The sequence below is a fragment of the Sphaerodactylus townsendi genome, linkage group LG01 (assembly GCF_021028975.2).
Source record: "Sphaerodactylus townsendi isolate TG3544 linkage group LG01, MPM_Stown_v2.3, whole genome shotgun sequence".
NCBI classification, from domain to species: Eukaryota; Metazoa; Chordata; class Lepidosauria; order Squamata; family Sphaerodactylidae; genus Sphaerodactylus; species Sphaerodactylus townsendi.
The window spans coordinates 184,569,367-184,586,490 of NC_059425.1; the positions used below are offsets into that span (position 1 = coordinate 184,569,367).

The window sequence follows — 17,124 nt, forward strand, 5'->3', positions numbered from 1 at the left end:
TACACTAAACCAAATTGGTTCATTATTATTTGGCACAGAATCAAATCTTTAAATATCAAATATGATACATAAAACAAATGTAGAACTTCTTATAAGATAGGTATCTTCTCCAATTTAACTGATACACACTGTCTAATATTTAGGCATGGTAGGATACCTATTGCTGTATTATTTTGCTTTTAACTTGCTAAACAGATCTATTTATATTGCAATTTTACATTAGATTGTATTTTTACATTGCTGTGTAGGGGTATTTACTGTCATTTGCTCTGGCTATTTCTTTTTTAAAAAAAATCTGAAGTGATCTGAATCCCTTGAAGTCAACCATCAAGTTATGTGGACTATTTTCTTGCTATTGAACTATATTTGAGACTGCAGATTGTGTCTGTGTAAATCTTAATCTATCTATGCTTATTAAAGGTTAATAAAGATAAAGATAAAAGAAAATGCTTGTCCCGTGTCTTCTATACGAGGCAACCAGGGCCGTCCACTGTTTAACTCGCCAAACGGATCCAACTGCAAACGGTTCAGCAACTTTGGGTTCTGAAAAGCCAACACAGTGCAGAGCCAACCCAATAAAGATTCTTTGCTCACGGACAAGATATATTAACTTGAAACACAGGGTGCATATTGTTTCTGCAGAATATTAAGATAAAAACTGCTAGAGTACTGCTAGGAGGATACAGGAAGTTTAGCTTGAATGCTTTGTATTAGCTTTATAAGTTCATTGTGCATGTAGTGTTGAATCATAATGTTACAATATTCGGTATGCACTGTATAGAACGTGTCTTTTATATCTTGAAATGTTTAATAAAAATTAATATGGAAAGAGTCTTTGCTATTGGTCTTTGAATAAAAGCTGTTCTGAACAGCACAGAGGCTTTTATAAAGAGAAAATCTACCAGCCTGGACATCAATTCAAGGCTATTTCACACTTTACGCACCAGAAGACCCAGGTATATTTGACAGGGAGTCTCAGCTGATGCTGAGTCTATGATAGGCTCCAACAATACACATACACGACAATGCACAATACACAGGGATAATACACGCAGATAATTTCATATGTAGCTCTGCCAGGTAGCAGAGCAAAGTGGTTTAACTCCACCTCTGGGACAGGATGGAGTTGTGACCAGGATAACTGCCAGCTCTGAACAGAATTCATCACATGACCTGTACGTAAATAAATCGTTGTTGTTTTATTAAACCTCCTGCTTTCATGATCTGTACTCTTCAGGCTCACAGAGGTCAATTCCCCACTGGCAGAGCCGACCTAGGCGATGTATACAAGGTGATGTATACAAGGCGATGGCCACGATGGCCACAACAGCCAATCAGGAACAAAGAGCAGAAAAGGTGATGAGGTGATCCCACCCTTTGAGCTCAGCTCCGGTGGGATGAACTTGGCTGCTGTGGGGAGTAACACTGGAGTCGACCTAGGTCAGTTGCTTTTCAGGGAACTGGGTCGAACCTAGTCAACTCTGCAGTGGGGAATCGACCAGAAGTGGCGCAAAGCCTTTTGAACTGCTACCTAAGAACATCTTGGAAACAAACATTTAGATCTCATTTACCAAGCAGGGTACCCACATTTACCAAGCAGGGTACCCACATTCATGAGAGGGACAGTGGTGGGTCCTCTAAGTTTTTAGAAAGAACCTGTCACTCGAAGCGCCCAGGAGCCACATTTCATGGGATGTTTTCGGCTGGTATGAGAGAAGGAGTCAGGGAAAATCTCCGCCTTCCTTGTGCCCGCAAAAATTCTAGGCAGGATTCAAGTCACTGTATTGAAATCACGGAAAGGTAACAAAGCATCATTAATACATAGGAGAACTGGCACACCAACAATGTAAATCAGGGATCCCCAACATGGTACCCATGGATGCAGAGGCGTAGCTGGCCCAGAGTGCCCCCGGTGCGCACTGTGGCTTTTTCGTGCCCCGCCCCCCTGCGGCACCCCCACACACACTTACTTTAGCGAACCGAGCAGACTGGAGAACAGGCCTGCCTGTTCCCCTCCAGGCTGCAAACAACCTGGTGGGAACTACATTTCCCAGGAGACCCTGGGAAATGTAGTTCCCACCAAAGCGTTTGCAGCCTGGAAGGGAACAGGCAAGCCTATTCTCCAGCCTGCTCAGTTTGCTAAAGTTAGTGTGGGAGGAGCGCCGGGGGGGAGCGCCCCGGGGAAAGAGGGAGGGGTTTGGGGAATTTTCTACCCCCCACATGACCCAAAGCCCTGCTCCCGGTGCGTGGCACACCCTCTTCTCCCTTGTAGCTCCGCCACTGCATGGATGCCATGGCAACTACTGAATAGGTTTAGAAAGTGGGAGGGCTTTTGCCCAGCGGGGAATCTCATTGGCTACGGGAGATTCAACTGACTGTGCAGATTTTTGAAAAATGTTCTTTTGGCAGCAGCTTCCTCTGCAGCACAAGGATCTCCCCTGTGTGACTGAAGGTAAGTTGTGGCAGCCATTTTGTGGCAGCCACCTAGTGTCTGTGTCTACCATCCTGTGTCGGAAGGTGCCCTCAGATTCAGAAATTCAGACGCCTGGTCTAAATCCTGGGGAAAGCTGGAACCCCAACTGAATTTCACTATGGCTTCAAGGTCACCATTGATAAAAATTGGAATAATTTATACCGCAGCACTTGAGACAAAGCCTGAGCGATGAAATCTAAAAACATACATATACATACGCACACACATTCAAAAAGCATGGGAAGCTGCCTCATTAAAAAAGAATTAACTTGCTCCTCAAAACCCTGTCAGGCTGAAACTCAAGGCAAAATGGTTTTTTTAAAAATTCAGGAAAAAAAACCATCAAGAGCCTTTTGATTGACAAGACAATTAGTACCAAAGTCTGTTGTGGGAAGTTATTTTGACAGATTTGATGTTTTTTACCAAACTGACAAGATACCCATTAATTAGAGCTAAACCACATTAGCATGCCTGGCCAATGCAACGTTAGCGTCTGAACTGTATTGTTATTTTATATGGGCCAGTCAATTAACAAGCTACTTGGGAACCTCCGTGCGCGTTACGGTCTACTATGATCTAGATGCAAAGCGCAGCCAGTGGGACGGAGTCAGTGTATCAGGATATCTCTGCAGTGGCGTAGTGGTACTCTGATCTGGAGGAACCGGGTTTGATTCCCAGCTCTGCGGCTTGAGCTGTGGAGGCTTTTCTGGGGAATTCAGATTAGCCTGTACACTCCCACACATGCCAGCTGTGTGACCTTGGGCTAGTCACAGCTTCTCGGAGCTCTCTCAGTCCCACCTACCTTACAGGGGGGTTGTTGGGGGGGGGGAAGGGAAAGGAGTTTGTAAGCCCCTTTGAGTCTCCTTACGGGAGAGAAAGGGGGGATATAAATCCCTCTGCTGCTTGAGCTGCAGAGGCTTATCTGGGGAATTCAGGTTAGCCTCTGCCTTCCCACACACGCCAACTGGGTGATCTTCGGCTAGTCTCAGTTCTTCTGAACTCTCTCAGCCCCACCTACCTCACAGGGTGTTTGTTGTGAGGGGGTAAGGGAAAGGAGATTGTCAGCCCCTCTGAATCTCCTTACAGAAGAGAAAGGGGGGATATAAATCCAACCTTCTTCTTCTGACAACAGGTTGTCATGAGTTTTCTGGGCTGCGAGGCTGTGGTCTGGTGCTTTTAGCTCGTAACGTTTCGCCCGCATCTGTGGCTGGCATCTTCAGGAACATAAACTACCAGACCACAGCCACACAGCCTGGAAAACCCACAACAGCCAGTTGATTCTGGCTGTGAAAGCCTTCGACTGCACATCGAATCTGACAACACATTAGAAAATCATTTGTGTCTCCCCGATGACAAGTCCTCCGGATCCAAATTTGGTTTTCTACAAGATATTTTAAATATTAGACTGCTCATTACAGAAAATTATGTTCAAAGGCATATCCGCGGACACTCTGCTATTAAGAGATTTCCTCGCCGGATTTTTCTTTGCCTCTCAGTCCTTTCGGTCATATTATCCTCATTTGTCATGAAAACCAATTAAATGCTGTGCAGAAAGAGAAGGGGGCGGGCGGGCAACCTACCCCACACACCACTGTTTGTGAACAGTTTACTGTGAAAATGCAGGTGGGCGCCAAAGCAGCCCACACAGACATCAATAGAGTGAATGTCAATTAAAAATGAGCAACTACAAACACTTCGGAGTTAAAATGATGGCAATTAATGATGCCTTTCTATTGGGGGGGGGGGGGAGGAGGAGAGAAAGAAGAAATTACCTATATGGAAATTATATGCCAGTTACGGTTCTTAAGAAGTGCCTTTATTTATTGCTTTCATCCTCTGCTGTGAAGCCTTGTGGCTAGTCTTATAAATACTGATGTTAGTTAACAGAGAGCAGAAATTATTCGCTGTATATCTGCGAATGTTGCAGCAATTAATGTTTCATTAATATTTTCCCATTACAAAAGCCCACAAAACCCTTAACGGACAATAAATGGATTCTACAGAAGACACGGACTTTGTTTTTTCAGTGATGTGAACTAAATTAATGTCTCGCTCCCCACCCCACCCCCGTAACCTCTATGTCAACAGAGTTTCCATTAATAAGAAAAACACACAAAAACACCCAAAATTTCCACTGCGTGAATACAGTTTGCTCCCTAGCATCAGAGGTGAAGCAGAGGATTTTATGAAATGGCCAGCGAGCTGGAAGGCACCTGTCTTCCAAATGCACGCTCAGTTTCTAACAGCTTTTAATACGTTGCCAAAGTGTAGCCATCTGTACAGCAACAGAAATCTCGGTGGTAACGTACTGGAAGATACAGGGGGCCTGCAACCCGAGAAACCAAAACAGCAACTGATGGAAAATAAAAGACGTGACCATTTAATTTGGTTTTTGTTTTTGGGAGGGAGGCAAATGAGAATGAAACGAGAGAAGAAGAAGAAGAAGAAGAAGAAGAAGAAGAAGAAGAAGAAGAAGAAGAAGAAGAAGAAGAAGAAGAAGAAGAAGAAGAAGAAGAAGAAGAAGAAGAAGAAGAAGAAAGAAGAGAGGAAGAGAGGGAGGGAGGGAGGGAGGGAGGGAGGGAGGGAGGGAGGGAGGGAGGGAGAGGAGTTTGGATTTATATCCCCCTTTCTCTCCTGCAGGAGACTCAAAGGGGCTTACAATCTCCTGTCCCTTCCCCCCTCACAACAAACACCCTGTGAGGCGGGTGGGACTGAGAGAGCTCAGAAGAGCTGTGACTAGCCCAAGGTCACCCAGCTGGCGTGTGTGGGAGTGAACAGGCTAATCTGAATTCCCCAGATAAGCCTCCACAACTCAAGCGGCAGAGCTGGGAATCAAACCCGGTTCCTCCAGATCAGAGTGCACCTGCTCTTAGCCACTGCTCTTAGCCACTACGCCACTGCTGCTCCTCCTACGCCACCTACCTCAGAAGGTGTCTGTTGTAAAGAGAGGAAGGGAAAAGAGTTTGTAAGTGGCTTTGAGACTCCTTAAAGGAGGGAAAGGCGGGGTATGTGCTTCTAAAAAAAAAATCTCATTAAAACCAAAATAAAATGATAAACCATCTTTCACAGATGGATGCTACTGAACCAACCTCAAAAAGTCCTGGCAAATAGACAAGTCTTGCGTCACCTCCTGAAGATCTACAAGGAAGGGGTTCCCTTGCTTCTTCCAGATACCCATTCCACAAAGCTGGGGCCACAGTGGAAAAGGCCTAGGCTCTGGTCAATGCCAGACGGGCCGTCCTATTTGTCCTGGGGACAAATAACAGATGGCTTCTTGATGATCATAGCTGCTACACAGGGGCATATGGAAGAGAAAAGATCCATGTTCTCCACGCATGTTGTATGTTCCTCTTCGGGGAAGAGGCGGCCTATAAATCTAAAATATAAAATAAATAAATAAATAAATTTATGAGCTCGGTTTCTCCCTTCTAAACAGATGGGAAGAATGTGCTGCATCTGTGGGTTGGAAGCCTTCCGCCGACAAGCCTCCCTTTTCATTCCTGACAGACATCCAAACAGAAGGAGTGAAAGCAGGTTGACCATAGATGCAAAGAGAAGGCACTGAGCTACGTGTCTCTAATATACAACCCAGGCTGCTGAGGAGCCTTTAAGGTGGCCGGGGCACCTTATTTGCTGTTAAGAGCTAGAGGACACAGATCGGCATAAACGGATCTCAAACTATGTCTTGCTGCCCTGATTACCAAATCCCCCAAAGTCAGTTCTGAGTGCAGCGTCTTGTTAGAAGATTTTTTCCCCATAAAATTACTCGGAGCCGGCCGGCCTGAATTTGTATTTCCAAGGGACACCAAAGCAAGCGATGGAACTCTAATAGCTGCAAAGACAGAATGAAGGAACCGATGAAATAGCCTCAACCCCTCGACAATAGCCGAAGGGTCTTTTTTGTTGCAACCTATGGCTGCTTCAAGCATGCGCGCACACAAACTGTATTTACCCCAAAGGGCCGTCCCCGTTCTCTATAGCCCCAAAATTGTAGACTACCCCCAAACCAGTGGTGGGATTCAGCAGGTTCGCACCACTTCGGCAGAACCGGTTGTTAAAATGGTGCTTATAAAACAACCAGTTGTTATTATTTGAATCCCACCACCGGAACCGGTTGTTAAATTATTTGAATCCCACCTCTGCCCCAAATCCTCACACAAACGCGATGCTGTCTGCATACAATATATATTTAGTATTTACATCCCACCTTTCTTCGCAGTTCATGTGTGGCTTACAATAGTAGCTACAACATCCCCAATTAAACCAAAGCTAAAGTAGCAAACGCCAGATCGATCTTCCCCTGTCTTTAAAAGACACCTGCCATTCAAACCCCATTAAAAGGCTTGGCAAACCTCCTGGAAATCCAAGGCACCTCCTGGAAATCTGAGGAGGGAGTCCCCCCCACTTCTTCAGGGAGCCCATTCCACAGAGCCGGAGCCACAACAGAAAAGCCCCCGCTCAGTTTGATGCTGGATGGGTCAGTGTGAGTTGTGGGATAGCCAACAGACAGCTACCTGATCACTCAAGCTGGTGCTCATAGGCGTATGGAAGGAGATATGTCCTTCAACAGGCTCAGTGTAGTAAGGAATGTTTTTAAAAATGCTGAAAGGATAGTCAATCAACAAATCATAGATCAAAGGCTTTCATGGTCAGATTCAACTGGGTTTTCCAGGCTGTGTGGCCGTGTTCTGGTAGATCTTGTTGCTAATGTTTCACCTGCATCTGTGGCTGGCATCTTCAGAGATGTATCACAGAGAGATGCAGATGCAGGTGAAACTGTGAAGATACAGCCACAGATGCAGGCGAAACTGTGATACACCTCTGAAGATGCCAGCCACAGATGCAGGCGAAATGTTAGGAACAAGACCATGGCCACACAGCCCAGAAAACCCACATCGACCAAATCATAGGTCCTTTGTGCACTTATAGTAGGGGTGGCCAACCTATGGTTCTCCAGATATTAATGGACTACAATTCCCATCAGCCCCTGCCAGCATGACCAACTGGGATGAGAACTGTAGTCCATGAACATCTGCAGCACCATAGGTTGGTCACCCCGACCTACAGTTTTTAATGCAGCTGTGTGCGTCGCAGTATGATCTACCCATGTTCCCTTCTTTATATGTGGGCGATGCCCCGCTGCTTCTCCTAAGCCTAACCACCATTCTGCCTGCCCCCTGAGGAGAATGCTTTCAGGTTTGTGTGGTTGTTCGCCATCTGTTTACAATTTTGTTTTTTAAAAGGACATTTCTTCCATCTATTGCTCTTTGGATAGCTTGAAAGTGGGTTGTTTTTTTTAAGGAGTCCTATTGACCTCTGGAAATGCTGGTGGCACTATTCCTGCACGGAAAGTGGGGAGGAGCAGAAAAGCCAAAGGAGGCAAAATGAATACCACTCTGCTTCGCTTTCCCTGCAAAGGCAGGGGGAAAATCGTGCTTTGCCTGCTCCTGTAAACCGTGCAGATTCTCTGATCTGCGGCACAGTGAGTTCTAAAAGGTCTGGAGGGGAAGGGATGTGTGCAACTGAGAATCTGACCCAAAGGTAACGTGCACTTGACCACAAGATACCAAACCTGTGCAAAAAGCTATATATCTAAACAGTACTAGCACCAGGTGCTTGTCTAGAGGACTGTTTTGGAATATTCACCTACTTTCTGAGTCATGTAATCGTATATCCAGCACAGTTCTACTCAAAAGAAAGAGAATGTCTCATGAAATCATTCAGAGTCATCCTACTCTTTTCTTCACGCTGCTTTCCCTACAGACAAGTTCTCTGTGGTAGACAAAGGCGCCCTGGGAAAGACTGGAGTAGACACAATTCAAAGAGAAGCTGTACTTTTGTTACTTGGCTAGGTGGCTTCTATCTCCCCGGGGGACTATACACAGAAGTTCAAGCGTATCAAAACAGTACAAAAATGCACGTGTACAATTGATTTTTTTCCACTGCAAAGCCTAAAGAGTTTATAAACTGAAACAGAAATGAAATCCATTTCACAAAATTTTTTTAGAAAAAATTGGTCTAATATTCAATCTTGTTTTGAAAAGCAGGAGGAAATCATAATTTATGAATTAGACAAGCTGTCAAGTTAAGTAACTATGTTTCCCAGAAAGGAACTATTGGACATTAAGAACTCCGAAGAGCTCTGCTGGATCAGACCAAAAGTCCATCTGGTCCAGGGGTCCGCAACCTGCGGCTCTCCAGATGTTCATGAACTACAATTCCCATCAGCCCCTGCCACCATGGTCAATTGGCCATGCTGACTGGGACTGATGGGAATTGTAGTTCATGAACATCTGGAGAGCCACAGGTTGCAGACCCCTGATGGGTCCAACAAATATAGTGGCCAACCGGTTCCTCTGTAGGGACAATAACAGGGCATAGAAATCGGGGCCTTTGTAAAAACATCAGAAGAGTCCTGCTGGATTAGAACAGTGGCCTATCTAGTCCAGCATCCTGTCTCACACAGTAGCCAGCCAGTTCCTCTGGAGGGCCAACAAGAGGATGTAGAGACCGAGGCCTTCATACGAAGATAAGAAGAACCCTGCTGGATCAGACCAGGGGGGCATCTAGTCTACCATTCTATCTCACATAGTGGCCAACCAATCTCTCTGGAAGGCCAATACCTGGGCAGAAAGACCAACACCTTCCCTTGATAAGAACATCAGATAAGCAATGCCAGTTGACACCAATGGCCCACCTAATCCAGCATCCTGTCTCACACAGAGACCAACCATTTTTTCTGGAGGTCCAACAACAGAGCAGAGAGGCCGAGGCTTTCTGCTGATGTTGCCTCTTGGCACTGGTATTCAAATGTTGACTGCCTCTGAACATGGAGGTTCCCTTTAGTCAGCATGGATAGCAATCATTGATAGATCTATCCTTTGTGTTAGTCTCTATGAAGACAAAAAAATGAAGTCTTCAGCAAACATGACACTGATATGATGTTTGCATGACATGCGAGCATGTCTGCTCCACTTAATGGACAGCAAGCATTTCCCGTGCCGAACTCAATTTGTACCGTCAACCTGTCATGTGACTAGGGTTGGATTTTCCATGGAACCTGTCATGTGACTAGGGCTACGTTTGGATTTTCCATGGAAATATATCTTCCACCTGTGTGAACTTGGGGAAAAGAAACTGTATCTAGGTGGAAAATTCACCCATTGCCCTATTAACACGATCATACAAAATGCGATTCTGGAGGGCACCCCGCCCCCTGCTCAAACGGAACCCCAACGTGCCGTCCACAAAGGGCTGGACACGTCCAACCACGTCAGCCTGCCGCTTTATGAACTGGTCGGCCATGATGAGTGCTGCGGGTGGGAGAATGGCATTATGAATTTTGTCATTACAAAACCGATAAGTGGACTTCGAGCATACAATACTGACATTTCACCCTCGCACACAGACTTGCGTATCGTAACGGACAATGGCAAAATCACCTGTTGTGCCTGGAGAAAAGTATTAACTTGTTACAATAGCTGACTCTCCCCCCACCTCCCCCAGGAACACCATTAAAATACACCTTGAAAGCATTCTCTCTCCCTTCCAAAGAATCAGTTCAGGGCTTTAAGAAAATTTCTCTGCCTGCAGTGGCATCTAGTGGTAAAAAAACCTAAAAACAGGCACAACTTTTGAAAATGAAAAGCTGCCATTTTAGAGATTGAAAAAGATGCATTTTTAAAAAAATCATCAAGGCTGTCTGTATATTACACCATAAATTCTCCAACACCACTTCTGAACACTGCAAAACAAACAAGATAAAATACGAAATATAAACAAAAGTCATATGCATCCCAACAACAAAAATGAGCGAGGCCACTGAAAGTTTGACCCAAGCAAATATTGAGGGGGCAAATAACTAGGTCTTTGAGGTAAGGTGGGGGGAGAGGGTACAGCTGAAAGTTGTAAAAAAGGGGGGGGGACCCTAAAAAGCTACCCTAAGCAGGTCTACTCAGGAATAAGTCAATTTTACTGAATGGGCACTACTCACAGGAAAACGCTCTTAGGATTGCAGCCGGAATTAAATTTACGCACAGGCTAAATAAAGTACAGTATCACGCCAGTGTTCGCCATCGCCCAACAACAAATATTCTCTCTGAGCTTCAGTGATTTTTGTAATTATTTGATGCTTCTGTATTTAATACATAGCACCACACGTGACTGGACTGTATTTTTTAAAAACATAAATGAATATATAAGGGATTGTTTCTCCTCTGGGGGTGGGGGTTGACATGCCAGCAGAGCCAAGTTAGGCATTTTCCAAACGTCTGACCTGCCGAGCCCAAAAAATTTGCCATCACTGATTATCAGAAGCGTTTAAAAACAAAAACGCCTCTAAAATTACTAAATTGCCGTTTTCTGATAAAGTTATGTAGTCTCTTAAATTTGAGGTATTCTAAGGCCTCAGTAGAAGAAGAAGAAGAAGAAGAAGAAGAAGAAGAAGAAGAAGAAGAAGAAGAAGAAGAAGAAGAAGAAGAGGAGGAGGAGTTTGGATTTATATCCCCCTTTCTCTCCTGTAGGAGACTCAATCTCCTTGCCCTTCCCTCCTCACAACAAACACCCTGCGAGGTAGGTGGGGCTGAGAGAGCTCTGAGAAGCTGTGACTAGCCCAAGGTCACCCAGCTGGCGTGTGTGGGAGCATACAGGCTAATCTGAATTCCCCAGATAAGCCTCCACAGCTCAGGTGGCAGAGCGGGGAATCAAACCTGGTTCCTCCAGATTAGATACACGAGCTCTTAACCTCCTACGCCACTGCTGCTCCTTGTGTATGTGTTTATCTAGCTTGAACACAGCCCTGATTTTAAACAGATGTAGAATGAAAGACAGTGTTGCTAGGTTTGATCCTGAGTGAATCTATTCTATCCGTTCTCGAACCTCCAACTGCTATTTTCCAACATGCCTTCCAAAACCCTTCCCCAAGCGCTACAGGTGAGAATGTACCAATCCTAGTTAGTTGGATAAGGTCTGCTACTTCCTTCATCTCGAGGGAACTCTCAGTTCCTCTGAAGAAAATAAAGGGGTCATGTAAACCGTTGACCTGACCTGGATGGTCCAGTCTAGCCTGATCTGATTTGAAGCTAAGTAGGGTTGACCCTAGTTAGCATTTGGATGGGAGATCACCAGTGGCGAAGCTGTAACGGGACGGAGGGGGCCATGCGCCCGGGTGCACACCATTGGCGTCACATGGGACGGAAAATCGCCCTCCAGGCCCCCCTCCCAGGGCCGTGGGCAGATCGGGGAATGGGCGGATCTGGGCGGGCTGGTCGTGCCCCGGGCACAGTTTCCTCTCCCTATGTCCTTGGAGACCATTAAGGAAGATCAGGCAAACAATGGCAAACCACTTTTCTTCTAACCTGCATGGCCCAAGCTTGCCTGATCTTGTCAGATCTCAGGAGCTAAGCAGCGTCAGCTATGGTTAGTACTTGGGATGGGAGGCCATCGCAGAAAACCAGGGCTCCCACGCAGAAGCCGGTGATGGCAAACCACCTCTTTTGCCTTGAAAACCCTGCAGGGTCACTAAAAGTCAGTTGTGATGACACTTTCCACTATGATTAACAAAGGGAAATGGGATGCAGCCATATTCCAAGTTACAGGGAAGGAGAATTCTCAAAAGCACATTGTTGAAAAAAGTATTAGATATATATCGAGTATGTAGCCTTTGCCCACCTGGGAAAGTAGGCCTCAACGCGGACGGGCAGTTCAGAGCAAATGAAAACCCCTACAAATAGGTACAGCTTTTCCACCAGCAATCTCCTTCCCCACTATGGCTTCCACAACACTTTGTCCAAAACTGAAAGAGCATATCGAAACAGCACAGGGGCAGTGAAACCATCCGTAGGCAAGGCATTGCTAAAGCACTGACCTTCTCCCCCTGTTTAAAAAGCACACAGAATACGGTCATTGTCACCCGGATTTACGGCACTTCCAAGAAATGACAGAGCTTGACCGCCGCGGACAGACTGCCGATCCAATTTACGCTCTCACAGAAATTCCTAAACAGAAGACCAGGATGGTACACTATAGGTCAGTGGTGGCGAACCTATGGCACGGGTGCCAGGGGTGGCACTCAGAGTCCTCTCTGTGGGCACGCGCAAACAGATTCGCCTCCCACCCCCATCTAGGCTGGCCTGGGCCGCTGGGCTCAATTATTAGCATTAAACCTAAGACCTAGTTTTGGGGAAGCAGTGTAGGTAACCCTGTTAAGCGCTGTGAAACCCCACTGATTTTCACGCAAAGAACTAAAGAGCAATCCTTTACCTGGGAGTAAGCTTGGTTGCTGGCAATGGGGCTTACTTCTGAGTCATGATTCACCCACTGGAAGAGTTGCACAGTTGCTTCAAAGCAAAGCCACCGACCACCACCAAGCTTACTCCAGAGTAACGCACGCCTTGGAGCCAACTGTTTTTTCTAAACTAAAACCTCAGTATTCAGGTTAAATTGCCGGGTTGGCACTTTGTGATAAATAAGTGGGTTTTGGGTTGCAATTTGGGCACTCGGTCTCAAAAAGGTTCGCCATCACTGCTATAGGTGCATTGGCCTGCAGGTGAATAGTAGGGTTTGATGGAGTAGAGTGGACAGCCCGAAGTAGGATGGATAGTAGAGCTGGGTGGAGTACATTCAGAAGGCCAGGTATCTTTAGAACGCACTGCGCAGGAACACAACATATGGAAGCCAACGGGCATTCCCACTTTACTTTCCACGCCACAAGCTGGCATAAGAGGGCATTGTGCCATAGCAACAAGAATGTCAACAAAATGCAGCACTCGTCGGAGAATGGCCTGGCTTCAGCCGGGGCCAGCAAATGTTGCTTGAAGGAATTTGGACTCCGGCCACATCTTGTGGTTCTATCCACCTCTCGCTAATCTCTGGCAAACGGACAAAAGGCCGGCCTCGGGATTAGTCTGCATTCATGGGTTATCATTAATTTTGCCTGCTGGGCGCTTGAAAGCTTACTGGCCTGTGCTAGGATTTAACTTGGATGGATTAACTTCACCTTTAAAACGCCAATCATAGATGGCTAATTACATTTCACACATTCGCGGTATCAGATGAAGTTGCCTCCCAAAGAATCTGCTATTAAGAACATAAGAACAAGCCAGCTGGATCAGACCAGAGTCCATCTAGTCCAGCTCTCTGCTACTCGCAGTGGCCCACCAGGTGCCTTTGGGAGCTCACAGGCAGGATGTGAAAGCAATGGCCTTCTGCGGCTGTTGCTCCCGAGCACCTGGTCTGCTAAGGCATTTGCAACCTCAGATCAAAGAGGATCAAGATTGGTAGCCATAAATCGACTTCTCCTCCATAAATCTATCCAAGCCCCTTGTCATGTCTCAAGAAACAGGAGTCGGAGGAACAAAACATAGTACTTTATTCCATAGCTGCTACTCACACATAGCTTAAAATCACTCTGCAGCTGTGCTCAATATAACACACTTACTAATTACCAATTACAGTGCAACAGCTGCAGACTCTTAAAACCATACAATACATTACACCCCTTCCCCCTAACTCCTGTAATAATCTGGTGGGATTCTCTTTCGCTGCGATCGTCTCAGCTCCCGCTCTGGCTCCTGAGTCTGTGTTTGTTCCTGGTTCTGCAAAACAATTGGACCCTTTGCTGTTTCCTTATCCTGCATCTCCGTCTGCGCCCTTAACGCCCCAGGTTCCTCGGGGACAATTGGACTATTTACTGCTTCCTCATCCTGCAGCTCCATCTGCCCCCTTAACGCCCTAGATTCCTCAAGGACCTGGGGTTCCTGATCTACTGTTGGACCTGGCACTCTCTTCCTTACTTGGTCAACATGTCTGCGGATCACCTGCCCTTCTTCAGTTTCCACCCTATAAGACAAGGGCCCTGTTGGCTGCCTCACAACTGCTGGGACCCAACACGGACCTGCTCCATAATTTCGGACATACACCGTGTCATCCCTATCAAATGTCCGAGGTGCTTTCAACACTTGGTCTTCTTTTCGCGGACGATCATCAACTGAATCGGGATGCATTCGGTCCAGCAACGTCGTAAGTTTCCGATTCATTAGCAACTCCGCAGGACTCCTCCCGGTGGCTGTGCACGGTGTTATGTGCTGTGTTAACAAAAAATTCGCCAACCGACGGTGCCAATCCCCCTCTACTATTCGCCGCAATGCATCCTTTGTTGTACGCACCATCCTTTCTGCCTGCCCATTCGTAGCCGGATGAAAAGGGGCCGAGGTAACCTGGCGAATAACACCATTAGCCAGGAATACTCTAAACTCCTTAGATACAAACGCTGTCCCATTATCCGATACCACCGTATCCGGGAGGCCATGGGTTGCAAATAACTTACGCAGTGCCCTAATTACTGTTTGTGATGTCATTGACATTACTGGCACTACTTCTAGCCATTTGGAATATGAATCCACTACAATGAGAAACACCTGGCCCTGGAAAGGCCCTGCAAAATCAATATGTACCCTTGACCACGGTCTTTTTGTGGACTCCCATTGATAGGTAGGGGCCTGAGGTGGGGCAGGTCGCGTTATCTGACACTCCCTGCACCTGGCCACCCATTCTTCTATTTCGCTATCCATCTTTGGCCACCACACATAACTACGGGCCAATGCCTTCATTCTCACTATTCCAGGGTGCCCTACATGCAAGGCCTCCAGCACCCTAATCCTTAAAGCTGCTGGGATCACTACTCTATTTCCCACAGTAAGCACCCCTTGTGGACAGATATCTCGTGCTGCCTCATTCCAAATGGTCTAAATTTTTCCTCTAACTTACCCAATGGCCAACCCTTCCATGCCCAATTCAAGACTCGGGCAAGCACTGGGTCCTTAGCTGACCTCTCTGCTATTTCTGCCGCTTGCACTGGAGGCTCTGATAATGATTCCAACATCAAAACCTCCAAAAGTGGGGAGTGATCTTCCTCCTCCCTTTGTACTGGCAAGCGACTCAACGCATCTACATGCCCAATTTTCTTTCCCGACTGGTGCTGCAAGACATAATCATATGCATTCAGAAACATTGCCCACCGCAGCATTCTAGGGGACAATATCTGTGGTGTCTGGCGCTCTGAGGAAAATAATCCCAACAGCGGCTTATGGTCTGTAACAATCACAAATGGTCGCCCATACACGTAATCATGAAACTTCTTAACCCCAGCCACTATTGCTAATGCCTCCTTATCTATTTGCGCATAATTACGCTCCGTTGCAGACAACGTCCTAGAATAATACGCAATTGGAGCTTCCCGCATATCCTCCAATTGATGGCTCAACACTGCTCCAACTCCACACGGGGAGGCATCGCACGTCAAAATCAATGGCTTCCTCTCATCAAAATGAACCAATACACCTTCTGATGACAACAATCTTTTGACATCTCGGAATGCCTTCTCATGCTGACTTGTCCACTGCCACACTGCCCGCTTATCTAATAAACGGTGCAGTGGCTCTGCCACTGTGGCCTTATGCTTTAAGAATGAATGGTAAAAATTTAGCAATCCCAAAAATGCCTGTAGCTCTTGCTTTGACTGTGGTGCTGGGGCATCCTGGATGGCCCTCACCTTTGCTGATGTCGGGTGGATTCCCCTTGCATCTACCATGTATCCCAAAAACTCTACTTGCGCTACTCCAAACACACATTTTTCACGCTTGACACGCAACCCTACATCTGAGAAGCACTGCAGTACTTTCCGTACCCGTGTCATCAGTTCCTCCTCAGTTGCACCCACTATCAAGACATCATCAAAATACGGTATGACTCCCGGCAAGTTTCTTAATATTTCTTCCATCAAACTCTGGAATATCCCAGGAGCTACACTCACTCCAAATTGCAGCCGCTTTACTCTGAATGCCCCCCTGTGAGTCACTATAGTCTGGGTTTCTGCAGTGGCATCATCCACTTCCAGCTGTTGGTATGCCTGCGCTAGATCTAATTTTGCAAAAACCTTTCCCCCTGCCAATGTTGCTAACAACTGACTGACAACTGGCACTGGGTACGGATGTTTCTGCAATGCCTTGTTAATTGTGCACTTATAATCAGCACAAATGCGCACATCCCCATTGGCCTTCAGGGGGGTCACAATTGGAGTTTCCCACTTTGCATTTACCACTGGCTCCAATATTCCCTGTTCCAATAACCGATCTAGTTCTGCATCCACTTTAGAGCGCAAAGCAAATGGAATACGGCGTGATTTTAGACGTATTGGGGGTACTGAAGGATCAAGATACAATGATATAGATGGACCCTTATACTGCCCCAGTCCCTCAGCAAACACACTCTTAAATTCTTCCACTAGCACCTCCCATGTTAACTTGCTAACCTCATGAATTCCAGTAATTGCAATTCCCAACCTCCCAAACCAGTCCAACCCCAAGAGGCTCGTCCGCCTTCCTTCCACTATTAACAATTTCAAACATCCATCAAACATATGATATTTTACATGGACATTACACATGCCAACCACAGGTACCCTATGTCCTTGATAATCCGTAAGTGGTAAGTCACAAGATTGAATGTCCAAATCACCCTGTGGGCAAAATGTTTTATAAGTGTCCCATGAAACGATGGAGAATGCTGACCCAGAATCCACTTCCATCACACAAGGGACATCCTGGATCTTCACAGTCACCGACAACTTACGCTGAATCTCGGGTTGCACGTGG

The 17,124-nt window shown here is 46.3% G+C and overlaps 1 protein-coding gene across 1 annotated transcript in view; it reads left to right on the forward strand.

Annotated features, from left to right (window-relative positions):
• Positions 1–17,124, forward strand: part of LOC125438166 (kinesin-like protein KIF16B) — a 55,101-nt gene that overhangs the window by 36,656 nt on the left and 1,321 nt on the right. The window contains exons 12-15 of the mRNA XM_048506405.1: positions 7,775–7,955; positions 8,326–8,379; positions 9,608–9,892; positions 12,360–12,488. Coding sequence (XP_048362362.1) covers positions 7,775–7,955; positions 8,326–8,379; positions 9,608–9,892; positions 12,360–12,488 — 649 coding nt within the window. The remainder of the gene's footprint in view (positions 1–7,774; positions 7,956–8,325; positions 8,380–9,607; positions 9,893–12,359; positions 12,489–17,124) is intronic.